General features: G+C 49.0%; 1 protein-coding gene across 4 annotated transcripts in view; it reads right to left on the bottom strand.

Moving 5' to 3' along the window:
• The window catches only part of FCHSD2 (FCH and double SH3 domains 2), a 223353-nt gene extending 218647 nt beyond the window's left edge, over positions 1–4706 (bottom strand). Inside the window, exons 1-2 of one of the 4 annotated variants that reach the window (XM_073334756.1) lie at positions 4459–4706; positions 506–603 (exon numbers count right to left, since the gene is read on the bottom strand). In XM_073334756.1, coding sequence (XP_073190857.1) covers positions 506–603; positions 4459–4479 — 119 coding nt within the window. In that variant the 5' untranslated portion in view covers positions 4480–4706. Of the gene's footprint in view, positions 1–505; positions 604–4458 lie in introns of those variants that run through there. The other 3 variants (XM_073334750.1, XM_073334766.1, XM_073334777.1) reach the window with 3 other exon arrangements.
• Between the last annotated feature and the right edge of the window lie 8249 nt (positions 4707–12955).

Below are 12955 nucleotides of genomic sequence, written 5' to 3'. Positions count from 1 at the left end.
CTACCATATGAAACACGCAGAACTTTTCTATTGATTTCAATGTGCAAGGTTATGTAACAAAAGTGCTTTATAAGTACTAGTGCAAATATTTTTACTCATATTTTCTGCACAAAAAAATAAATTCATGTAGTGAATGCTCTTTAAAACTTCCTATGGCTAACTATAAATCATCACTACCTTTATGAAAGTATTTATAAAAAATGTATTTAACACTAGAGACATCACTTGAACTGTGAGTCTATCCCAAAGAAAAATAGTGCTGAACAGACCAATACTTTCTGGATTTCTTCATGACACATTTGTACACTTGCCCCATTGAAGAGAAGAAAAAATGATTTGCGCTGTGTTAGTCCCCGTTATAATTCCCAGCTGTGTCAAAACTTTAACAGCCTAAAAGCAGGAAATCCAAGAGGAAATTCCATCGTCAGTTCCTGGAGTTTTGTAACCCAATGTTCTTCCAAAAGGAGATCTTACAGGAATTTGGTAGCATTTGCTGTAACCTTACCTCATATCTTCAAGTAGATCACATTCTCCCTGATGCTTGGCCTGAAGTTTTGTCATCTGCTCAATTTGAATGTTTTTTAGCTCTTGTGTAACTTTTACCTACAAAAAAGACAGATCATATATTTTATGTAGGGTCCAGCTGTCATTTCAGTGGTGAAAAATATTTGATTTCCTTCATCTAACTTTATAATCTAACTGTCCATCAGAATGTGCAAATTAAACATTTTCAGTATGTGTAAACCTGTTTTGCTTGGTTAACATAACCCTAGCATCTACTTAACCAAAGACTGATTTTACTATATATTGTTTGGATCTAACCCTGCAGTGTCTGCATTTCATACATCAAGCACCTCAGAGCTGTGTCTTGCTTGTTGACAACAAATATGCATGTTTTCTTCTTCCAAACCTCTGAGGATAAACCTGTCTACAACAAAAGAGGTTCAGCTTGAAACAAATAAAGGAGTTGGGGGAAGAAATAACCTGCTGCAGATTTAACACTTAATAAAAACAATTTACACATTTATGAAACGTGCATTGATTAAACACTCCTACAATGGTTTCATGAACATGCCTTTAAACGCAGTCATGTGGTTGCCAGTATATCAGATCAAAAGTCTCCCTCCTTAACAGTATGACTTCAGAAAGGTTGTGCCTTTTTTTATCACTATAATATACCTGCTTTATGTTTTGAATCTTATGGCATTAAGATTTCAACAGCCTGGGTACCAGAGTGATAGCTGATAGCATGGCAGTGGGTGGGGGAGGGATTGTTGTGATAAACATTAACCCCAGAAAAGGACTGACTTGGCCACAGAAACATGGGGTTTTTAAAACAAGAGATCTCGATCAATCAACGTGTTAAATGCCAAGATGCATCTATGTAGCAGCCTAAAAAAGAAACAGCATCCACGCATCTAAAAATCTGATGCATGCATGAAGGGGGAAATAAATAACAGTTTCTGCTATGGGGGAGGGGAAGAGAGAAAGACAGGGACGAGGTGAAGGAAAGGATCTGCCACAAACCTCCCCTTTCTCTCAAAGCAAAACAACCCTCCAGATCTCATCTGCTAGCAACAGCTTCCCCCTCAACACCAAAAATAATCCCCCAGCAACAAGAACCCCCAATCCTAGCACTACAGCAAGATAAGTTTCACACCTCAGCTCCTTTCAAGATACAACAAAACATACAAACCCTATGCTCTGATTAAGCAGAAAAGGGGTTTACGTTTTTTTAAAACAATACAAATGTTGAAACCTACATAGTGAAAATAAAATTGCATGTAAAAAATACAAGAGGCAAAGCATAAAGCACACATGCAATATAAATGAAATGCCAAATGACAAACAGCAGCCTTTTGTTTACACAACACAGACACCCCCACCCAATAACCCTCACCCACGCAACTCCCTCCACACAGGCACCCACAAACCATTTCCTACATACACAATTAACTCTATCCCACTCCATATGCTAACCCCCATAATCTCTTCTACTCACAGAATAACCCTCTCAACCCCAATCTATATAACTCCAACCCTCCACACCAACATAATCATCATATCAGTCCCACTGTAAACTATTCCAACCCCAATCTCCCACATCAATCCAATGAACCTCCTCTCCATACAACCATCAAAACACAACTCCCCCACTTCAACAACCCTCATCTACACAATCCAGCCATACTCTATCACCTCAGGTTTCAGAGTAGCAGCCGTGTTAGTCTGTATCCGCAAAAAGAAAAGGAGGACTTGTGGCACCTTACAGACTAACAGATTTATTTGAGCATAAGCTTTCGTGAGCTACAGCTCACTTCAGTACCTCAGCAGAGACCATTCCCTAACCCTAGCCCCTTTTTCACCCCAATACAGACAATTCCAAATCCCCCATACTCCAACATACATCCACACAACCAGCAAGGTGAATTAAGCTCTCAATCCTATTTGATACACCTCCAGCCCGATACAAGCCAAGCCCTACCCAAACCCCCCAATACAGATAAAAACATACCCTCACATACCCCACCCTCTACACACAAACAACCCCCAACTCCTCACTCCCAATACACCCGAGCCCCCAGCGCCCCACCCCAATACAGCCTGTGGCACCCGGCACCTCCACACCAACCCCCCACATCCCAATACACCAACCTGTGTACAGCTAATGCCCCTACCCCAATACACCCAGCACCCCACATGCTCACAGTGTAGCCCCCCAAACCTAATACAGCCAATGCCACCAGTACTGCCAGTGCCACCCCACACCCAGATGATCCCCAATCCACCCAGCCCCAACCAACCAGTACAGCCAGTACCCGGTCCCTGAACCCCAGTGCCAGCCCCACCCCCACTATACCCCAATCCACCCAGCCCCAACCCCCCAGTGCAGCCAGTACCCGGTCCCTGAACCCCAGTGCCAGCCCCACCCCCACTATACCCCAATCCACCCAGCCCCAACCCCCCAGTACAGCCAGTCCCCCGGTCCCTGAACCCCAGTGCCAGCCCCACCCCCACTATACCCCAATCCACCCAGCCCCAACCCCCCCCGTACAGCCAGTACCCCCGGTCCCTGAACCCCAGTGCCAGCCCCACCCCCACTATACCCCAATCCACCCAGCCCCAACCCTCCAGTACAGCCAGGACCCCGGTCCCTGAACCCCAGTGCCAGCCCCACCCCCACTATACCCCAATCCACCCAGCCCCAACCCTCCAGTACAGCCAGGACCCCGGTCCCTGAACCCCAGTGCCAGCCCCACCCCCACTATACCCCAATCCACCCAGCCCCAACCCTCCAGTACAGCCAGGACCCCGGTCCCTGAACCCCAGTGCCACCCCCACCCCACCCCGATCCCCAATCCACCCAGCCCCAACCCCCCCCGCACAGCCAGTACCCCCGGTCCCTGAACCCCAGTGCCAGCCCCACCCCCACTATACCCCAATCCACCCAGCCCCAACCCCCCCCCGTACAGCCAGTACCCCGGTCCCTGAACCCCAGTGCCAGCCCCACCCCCACTATACCCCAATCCACCCAGCCCCAACCCTCCAGTACAGCCAGGACCCCGGTCCCTGAACCCCAGTGCCAGCCCCACCCCCACTATACCCCAATCCACCCAGCCCCAACCCTCCAGTACAGCCAGGACCCCGGTCCCTGAACCCCAGTGCCACCCCCACCCCACCCCGATCCCCAATCCACCCAGCCCCAACCCCCCCGCACAGCCAGTACCCCAGTCCCTGAACCCCAGTGCCAGCCCCACCCCCACTATACCCCAATCCACCCAGCCCCAACCCTCCAGTACAGCCAGGACCCCGGTCCCTGAACCCCAGTGCCAGCCCCACCCCCACTATACCCCAATCCACCCAGCCCCAACCCTCCAGTACAGCCAGGACCCCGGTCCCTGAACCCCAGTGCCACCCCCACCCCACCCCACCCCGATCCCCAATCCACCCAGCCCCAACCCCCCCGCACAGCCAGTACCCCGGTCCCTGAACCCCAGTGCCAGCCCCACCCCCACTATACCCCAATCCACCCAGCCCCAACCCCCCCCCGTACAGCCAGTACCCGGTCCCTGAACCCCAGTGCCAGCCCCACCCCCACTATACCCCAATCCACCCAGCCCCAACCCCCCCCCGTACAGCCAGTACCCGGTCCCTGAACCCCAGTGCCAGCCCCACAATGCCCTGATCCTCAATCCACCCAGCCCCAACCCCCCCCCGTACAGCCAGTACCCGGTCCCTGAACCCCAGTGCCAGCCCCACAATGCCCTGATCCTCAATCCACCCAACCTCCCCCCGCACAGCCAGGACCCCGGTCCCTGAACCCCGGTGCCACCCCCACCCCCACTATACCCCAATCCACCCAGCCCCAACCCCCCCGCACAGCCAGTCCCCCGGTCCCTGAACCCCGGTGCCAGCCCCCCCATGCAGCCCGCCCCAGCGGCTCCCCGCGGCTCCCACCTTCCTCGGCGGGGGCTGCATGGCGCTGCCGTCGCTCTCCGCATCAATCCCCGCTCAGCAGCGGGACGCGGCCCCCGCAGCGCGGGGAGGAGCCGGCGCCGGGATGGGAGGCGCGGGGGCGGGGGCGGGGGCGAGCGCAGCGCGCGCGGCTCCCGGCGGGGACGGGCGGGGGCGGCTCCCTCACGCGGACTCCATGGCCCGGCGGCGAGGCACCGAGCGGCTCTGGGAGGCGGCGGCGGCGGCGGCGAGTCCCGGCCCGGGGGAGGGGGAGCGGGGACGGCCGGCCCCCAGCCAGCCCCCGGCCGCGGGGAGGGTGGGAAGGCGGCTCCGCAGCGCCCCGCCGCGGCCGCCGGCGGGGGGGGGGGGAAGCGCTCCCTGGAGGCCAGTGGGGAAATGGCGCCGCGGCGCGGCCGAGACCCCGCCGGACGGCCCCCGCCCCGCCTCCGGCAGCCCCAGGCAACGGTCCGCCCAGCCGGGTAGACGTGGGGGCAAAACCATAGAGAGCGGGGCGGGACGGGACGGACGCCTCCCCGCCAGGCGGGGGCGGGGCTCGGCTCGGCGGCTAGCGCGCGAGAGGCCGCGGCCGGCTGGGGGCGCGCGTGCGCGCGCGCGGGCCGCGCGGCCCTCGCTCGCGCCCCTCCCGGTGCCTCTGTGCCGCGAGCGCCCTGGGCTGGGGCTGCACGTGCGGCTGGCGCGCGGGGCAGGGGGAGCTGCAGACGCAGCAGCGGTGGCCCGGGCCCCCACCTGAGCGGAGGAGCTGGCGGCGTAGCAGCGCTCCTGGGAGCGGGGCAGGCGAGCTGTAGCTACCGGGGTGTCCGAGGAAGCGGCCGCCCTAGTGATGGGATAGCTGTTTACTCAGCCGGTGCGAAGGGTCAGGGCGGGGGACAGGCAGCAGGCACGGAGAGAGCTGCACTGGTTGCTCTCTCCCAGGTCAGCAAGTTGCGCTGCCGTTTGTCCGCTGGCGGTGAGCAGGGTTGCCCCGAAGGCAGTGCGCTCAGCTACGCGAACGGAAAGATCATCCCTGGTCCAGGGAGCTTTCGGGCTAAAGCGAGGCGCCCAGAATGTGGGATGCAGTGGGAAACCAAACCTCAATTGGGAAAGGTGTTTGTTTTTTTTTGTTTTGTTCTGTTTTAATGTTGTGGCTCGTTGTAAACTCACTCGTAGGCCAGGGCCTGAGGGACAAAGTGTGTTTCTGGCGGGAGGCCTGGTGGCTTGTCCGGTGGGGATGGGAAGGGCATTCTGCGCAAAAAGAAAAGGAGTACTTGTGGCACCTTAGAGACGAACCAATTTATTTAGTCTCTAAGGTGCCGCGAGTACTCCTTTTCTTTTTGCGAATACTGACTAACACGGCTGCTCCTCTGAATTCTGCGCAAAGACAGCAGTGTGGGAAAAGGCTGTGCAGAGATGAGAGCAGCAGGCGAGTGAGGTATTGGCACTGGTTTCCATGGGAGGGCTCGATGGGGGCGATCCAAGGTCTAAGATATAAGCAGGAGTAGAGTTGTGAAAGGGTTTTAAGGCAAAGATGTGTTTACACTTATGGTGCCCTAAAGGGGATTCAACAGTGGGATCTGAAGAGGGGAGTCCTGATTAGATAGTTGTGTAAATGAGAAGTAGTCACTAATTCTATAAGGGGCTTGGAAGTAGGGAGGCTTTCTTACTAAATCCCTCTCAGATCTTCACCTGTCTCTGTTGTGTGTTTTCGCTAGCAGGTGTCCCTGACTTTGGCAGCCCTTAGGTGGAAACAGCACATTGCTGCGATCACTTACTGGTCTTTCAGGGTGACTGGGAGAATTACCTCCTGAACAGCAGCAGGACTAATGAATTACAGTGTTCTGCGCTCAATCCTTCCTAGCGCTCCTGGCAACAGCTTCATTCAGACTGATTGGAAGGCTCCCAGTTTATTTCACTCACAGCCTCCAGCTGCCATGGAACCTTTGCCAAGGTTCCTCTGTGTCCCAGTTTGCCTCTGGTACTTGCATTGAGGTACCTGAGCTGTACCCGTTCTGTGCATGAACCAAGGTTTTCACTCTCCAAGGCTATTAATCCTGACCTTTTTGTCAATATGCAAATTATGGCACAGTTAATTTAAAAGTGCTGTGTGATTCTTTACAATGAAAGTTTCTGTATAAACAGGGCTTCAAAACATTGGCAGAGTTAGGTATAAACATGAGGTAAGGAGGCTCCCATCAGGAAGGTAGATGGTGCTGATCCTGCCCTCTGCTTGAGGGCTCCATCTTCTGCTGGAATGGATAAGGAGCTCTATACTTCCCAGGTCAGCCTTAAAACATCTGGATTGTTGGGGCTATCTTTGCTATTCTTCCACCCTCTTGAGTATTGTGGTCTCTGCTACTTTAGTGTTTTTGGATTATCTTTCCCACAGAAAAGCCCCTCAGGCACTGTTCAGACCTTTCCCAAGCATCAACAGTGTGAAATTGTCATGAGCTGTGTCGGTTCTCCCGCTGTAGTTCTGAACAGCAGATGTGAACATGAGTTTTATTCATTTTACTCTGCTGCTGCCTTTCACAGGCACCATCCTGCAAGGTGCTGAGTGCCTTCAACTCCCAGGTTAATCAGAACCAGGGCCAAAGGGTGGCATATTTCTCTGCTCCTTCCAACATGGGCTCTGACTTGTTGACAGTGTTAGCTCTTCTTGCTCCCTAGGTGCCATGGAGACAACACCTGAGGGGAAATGACAGCCAGGTTGGTTAGTTTGTGGTTGTGTAAAAGTTTACTTTGGACATCAGTTTTGTCATTAAATAGATATTTTCCCTCTGATTTAGTTAAGATCACCCATACAACCTTAACTTGGCCATTTTCTGATTTTTGAGTGCTTTTCTTTGCAACCTTGATGATTTCGTACATTTTGGAGTATGGCGTTGCAGCTTAATAGCTGTTACTTAAATTTGAATCAAGTACTTTACAAAATATTGAATGATGGGCACTTTTCAATGAAATACTCGTGCCATCGATTATTACATAAGTTTCAAAGTGGGAGGATCTGATAATACTGACATAAGTTGGCAGTAAACATACCATGAATGCACTTGGATTGCTGGGCCTGACTTCATTTATCATATTAGATCCGATGACGTGAAGAGCCCAGTGGGATGTAGGAAATATCCATGTGCATTTCATGAAAAACTTGCCTTGAATCATGTTCACTAATGCTTAACTTCACCAGTGCTCTTATCAGTCTACGGAATTCTTTGCCTCACTGTTCCCACACTGTTAAGTTTTATTTCTATTTCAGGTTTGTTGATTGTTTATGAAGTGGGCTATTCCTACTCAAAGTTGACATCTTTATAACTTCTAATAAACAAATACCCTAGCGGATCCTGATACTTAAATAGAAGTAATGTGTCCTTATTTCCACCTGAATTATTAGTGATTATATTTATTTAGTATTGTCGTTAGGTAAGGGAATTAGCTTTCCCTAGGAGACCTTTAGTAAAGGATTTCTAAACTACAGTGCACCAGTTTGTAGTGTTAATGTTGTGATTGAACACTGCATCTCACTGTAGTTAAACTGTCTGCAGTGTGTAATCCTACTGACCTCTAATGGCTATATAAACAGTTTTGTATCAGGATAACTAGCATTTCCTTCTTCAGAGATTTAGATAGGTCAGATTATAATCTCCTGCTCTATTGGGGAGTTTCTCATTAGGGGCCATAGCATCACCTATAGTAGAGAAGAGGCAGGGAGGGCTCTTTTGTAATGACTATAAAAGATACTATTTTTTGCGACTGCTGGACATAGTACGTGTGGTTCTTGCCCTCTAGCTCCTAAATCGAAATGCAGCTTATGTTGCCTAAAATCATCTCTCAGCCCTGGCCTTCATGATCACCCACAGAAGGGGTTGCAAACTACTATATAGACAAATGTGGTTCTGTTTCATGGGGTGGTAGAGGCATTAGTTCAAGGAAGCACTGCCTTCCATTTGCTTTAGAGCTAAGATCATAGAATATCAGGGTTGGAAGGGACCTCAGGAGGTCATCTAGTCCAACTCCTTCTCAAAGCAGGACCAATCCCCAGTTTTTGCCCCAGATCCCTAAATGGCCCCCTCAAGGATTAAACTCTCAATCCTGGGTTTAGCAGGCCAATGCTCAAACCACTGAGCTATCCCTCCCCCCTGCAGTGGTGCCAGCTGTTGTAGCAGTCAGAGAAGCTTGGGGGCAGGTAGAGCTGTGACTTTACAGATCTATTGGCCAAAATTTCTTCTTCCTTACACAGGGAGGGGTTACTGCAGTATTATCCACAGTCTCAACAGATTCCTGTCCCCTCTACTCTTGCAGAACTCACCGGAGCATAGTCATAATTATACCATGCACACTTCACAGGATTTGCTCCATGAACTATAGCCTATGCCATACAAAAATGACTTAGCAAGACTCTCAACCAGAATACTCCAGCCCTCTTTGTTTGTGAATTTGGCTCTTCTCTCTCTGATACCAAGCTTGTTTTCAGGAAAAATGATGGCAAAGTATTTGGTTATTCACTACACAGCCAAATGCTGCTCCTAGAGACACTTGCAGCCAGCAGTCATGTGCTGTGATCATCAGATCTCAGACTAAGCAGGAATGGGCAAAATCAGCACTAGGTTGGGAGATCTCCAAGGAAAACTCTGGTGCTGCAAGAAGTGGGGTAGTCTCTCAGTGTTTGGGCTGTTGAATCAGTGCCCCCATCAGAATGTTAGGAGACACTGATTGCTGTTGTGTGATTGAGATGTGACATCAAGGTTCCAGCCATCTGTGTCATTAGTGATTCTGTGGCACTTTTCATGAGGAGTGGTATTAATCTTGGTGTCTTGCATAATTCTGATTTAGGGGATTATATCCTGCCTCCATAAAACAAATTTCCTCCTATTTTTTTGTACTAGGTCTGACGTTCTTGACTTGTTCTAAACACCTGAATACCAATGCTGTGCTCTGATATGTCTTTACCTTGTTCAGTCCTGGAAGTGGAAGCAATTTCTGGATGTATGCTAGGCAGTGTATAGGTTGTAAAGTGCTTTGGTGTGACAAGTGTCAAGTTTAATCACTATTTAATAAATGGCTGTTGCACCACTCACATATAGTGCTCCTGGAGGAATTCTGCACCACTGCGTACACACACATTTCATGAGCCGTACATATTTTTAATTTTTTTTTTTTTTTTGCAAAAAATAGCTTCTGCTGAAACGTTGCTGAGGTTCTGCCTTTTGCCCACCAGAGGGCACTGTGGCAGTAGAACAGAGCAGCCGTTCCTGCCCAGCCCCAGCTACGATAGGGAAGAGAAAAAGCCTGCAGTGCCTTCTTCACAGCGCCTCTCGGGCCAGGCTGTTTATGAGAAGCACACTGGATCTTTTTCAAGGAAAAAGGCAATACGCCGCATTTATTGAAAATAGAGCAGTTAGCATATGCATTCAATTACACAACACATACACACACAAGTCCTGCAAATGGTCTTTAGAGTTACCAGTCTGTTGTAGCTCGAGTGAATCTAATGGCCAGTTCGACTGAGCCCTAGTGAGGAGCTGGGGGGCTCTGTCAGTTGCGATCCGATGCTCCAAGGCTTTGCAGGACTGAACCCAGAGTTTCATGGCAAAACACCCTGTCTTTAGAGTTGTAAATTCCCTTTTAGTCCATGCATTTTGCAATGTCATCCTGTAATCATTAGCCCTTAAGTGGTGTTAATTTTGAGGTTCTCTGCTGTTATCATTTGCTGGTTATTGTCGGGCTTCCCATCATTATCTCTTATTTCTTGTCTCACCTTTAATGGTGCCTGCCTCACCTCTGAGGTCATCAGTGCTGGTAACATGTTTAACATCAGATACAATGGATGTTTTCTGATTGTCTCCTGGTGTTTCCAAGTTTCTCACTTTTTCTTGACCATCTGGACAGTTGTGATGGCTTTCACACTCATCCTTAACCATGCACACATCCTTTCCTCACACTAAACAATTTTACAGAAAATAACATTTTGGAAATGATTATATGGTTCCTAAAGGGATTACAAAAGAACCTTACACAACTTAGTTTGCAATGCATAAAAGAAGGAAGACCTTTTAGCAAATACTGTAATGAAATCTTATCTTAAAACAAAAGGTGACCCATAATCAGCCATAAGGACTATTCTGGTCTATTCCTGCCTTGAAATCAAAAAGGGTGGCTGGCAGGATGAAATCAAATCATACGTTAATACATACTACATTATTATAACCGTCAATCATTATAACCTCTAATACAAATGTAAAATCCTTCTACAAGGTCAGGAGACAGGGCTATGGGGAGATAGACAGCATGGGGCTGCTGGGGGGTCAGATAGGCTCATAAGGGCTAGTGTGGGAGGACAGACTGAGGCAGGGACTGAATGGGAGTGGAGGCTCAGGGCCATGGAGGGAAGGGAGGTGCTGGGCGACATGGGCAGAAGGGGAGAGGGTGCAGAGTTATGTGTGGGGAAAAGGGTATGGCTGAATGGGGGCACAGACACATGGGAACAGGGAGTGCAGGGACACATGGAGATGAGGGGAGGGGGCTGGCTGAGGAGGTGCAGGGACACATGGGGATAGGGATGGCTGAGTGGGGAAACAGAGACACATGGGGACAGGGGAAGGGGGTGCATGGCCACATTGGGATGCGGGGAGTGGGTGTCAGTGGGGGTGGAGGGACATATGTGGACAGAGGGTGCAACGACACATAAGGGTGCAGGGACACATGGGGTTAGGAGCACATGTACCTGACTGAATGGGAGAGGCTAGGGGTCAGCCAGGGTCTGCATAGGGGATGCTCCCTAATAATTCCTCTCCACCCCCCCAAAAAAACCCTGTTCCATACTTTTCCCATCCATACCCAACAACCCTTCAAGTTCATACTTAGGGTCCTTCCCAGCAATTACTTCCCTCTCCCTCAGCTCCTTCATTATCCCTGACTACCCCAAGCCTTTGCATTGCTTCTGAGGGGTGTGAGAAATACGGTTCTGTACTGTAGTTTAAATTAGAGTTCTGTATTAATATGTCTAGTAAGGAATCTCTTTGTCAAAAAAACATTTCCTAAATCTTTTTTATTGTCTGTATTGTAACAGACATACTTGCAGAGAGGTATTTTTAAATAAATTACCAAAATAATTGAATCTGGTGCGATTATATTGTGTTATTTTGACAAATAAAATATGCAGAATTTTAAAATATTGTGTGTAAGATTTTTAATTATTTGCAGAATTTTTAATTTTTTGGCACAGAATTCCCCCAGGAGTAATGTAGTATGGAAATTAAAATCAGGAAGAGAAAACTACAAGAACCATTTAGAGAAGGCAAAATTATTATTCAGTTTGGATTTTAAAACAGCAACTGGCCTGGCCAACTGGGCCCTTGTCTGCATTAGAAAAGTTAGTACCTACATTACAGCAACTACTAGAATCAGTGCAGCTGTACTACTGTAACATTGCAAGGACTAGTGTAGAGAGGGTCCAGGACACTTACCCCATTCTCAAGAGCAGTTTTTCATGTCACAAGTATAAAACCATCTGCACCCTATCTATGCTAGTATTTTAGCACTGATACATCTACTACAACTTTGGGGTGATAGAGGTACTTACTTTTCAAGTATAGATGTAGACTTTAAGAGAATCCCATCAAAGGAGCAGGAGAGATGTTAGAGAGCTATCTGGTGAAACTGTAAAGGAAATAATGGGTAATGTTAGCAGGACATCTCCTGGCCCCTGATGCAAAAGGTCACTGAGCCAAGTACAGTTGCAGGATTTTTAGAAGGGCCATGTGTGACATTCTGTACCTCATGGGAACACTCTACACCCCCATATTCATTCTTATAATGATTTGTTGTGGTACCTAATGCAAAGTTTGTCATGTCGGGTGTCATTGGAAGGCTCATGATGTACTGAGCATTGTTGTTATGGTGATGTTATAGTAATTGTTGTTACAGTAATGTTATAGTAATGTTATAGGTTGTAATTTCATGTATATAGTTATGAGGCTGAAAATGTGTCGTCTTGGCTTAAAATAAGCCCAGGCAAAAACTGTAAGAGCAGAGGGGCAGTTCACACCTCATCAAGGCATGTATGTGACAAGCCCAGCCTCAAAGGAACAAAGGACACTGGCTTAGGCAACAACAAAGGATCTGTTGGATTCTCAAGTGAGTCACCCCCCCTTCCTTTGGTCAATTTGGGACTGCGATGAGGTAATGCTCACCTGACTCTGAAGGGTGGGGGGGGGGCAAAGCCAAGAGGGAAGAAAGAACATGATAAAAGGGAGAGACATTTGCCATGCTCTTCCTCTCTCTTCCACCTTCATCTAGAGACATTACCACCAAGTGACAAAAGTGCTGATCAAAGGGGAGTGCCTGGCAGAAGGGCAACCAGCCAGCGTGTGGTGGAAACATCTAAGTTTGTAAGGGCATTGAAAGTATTAAGATCAGCTTGGAATGCATTTTGCTTTTATTTCATTTGACCAAATCTGACTTGTTATACTTTGATTTATAATCACTTAAAATCTATCTTTATAGT

Source organism: Lepidochelys kempii, chromosome 1 (genome assembly GCF_965140265.1).
Source record: "Lepidochelys kempii isolate rLepKem1 chromosome 1, rLepKem1.hap2, whole genome shotgun sequence".
Taxonomy (NCBI): domain Eukaryota; kingdom Metazoa; phylum Chordata; order Testudines; family Cheloniidae; genus Lepidochelys; species Lepidochelys kempii.
This window is presented reverse-complemented; position numbering and strand designations above follow the sequence as displayed.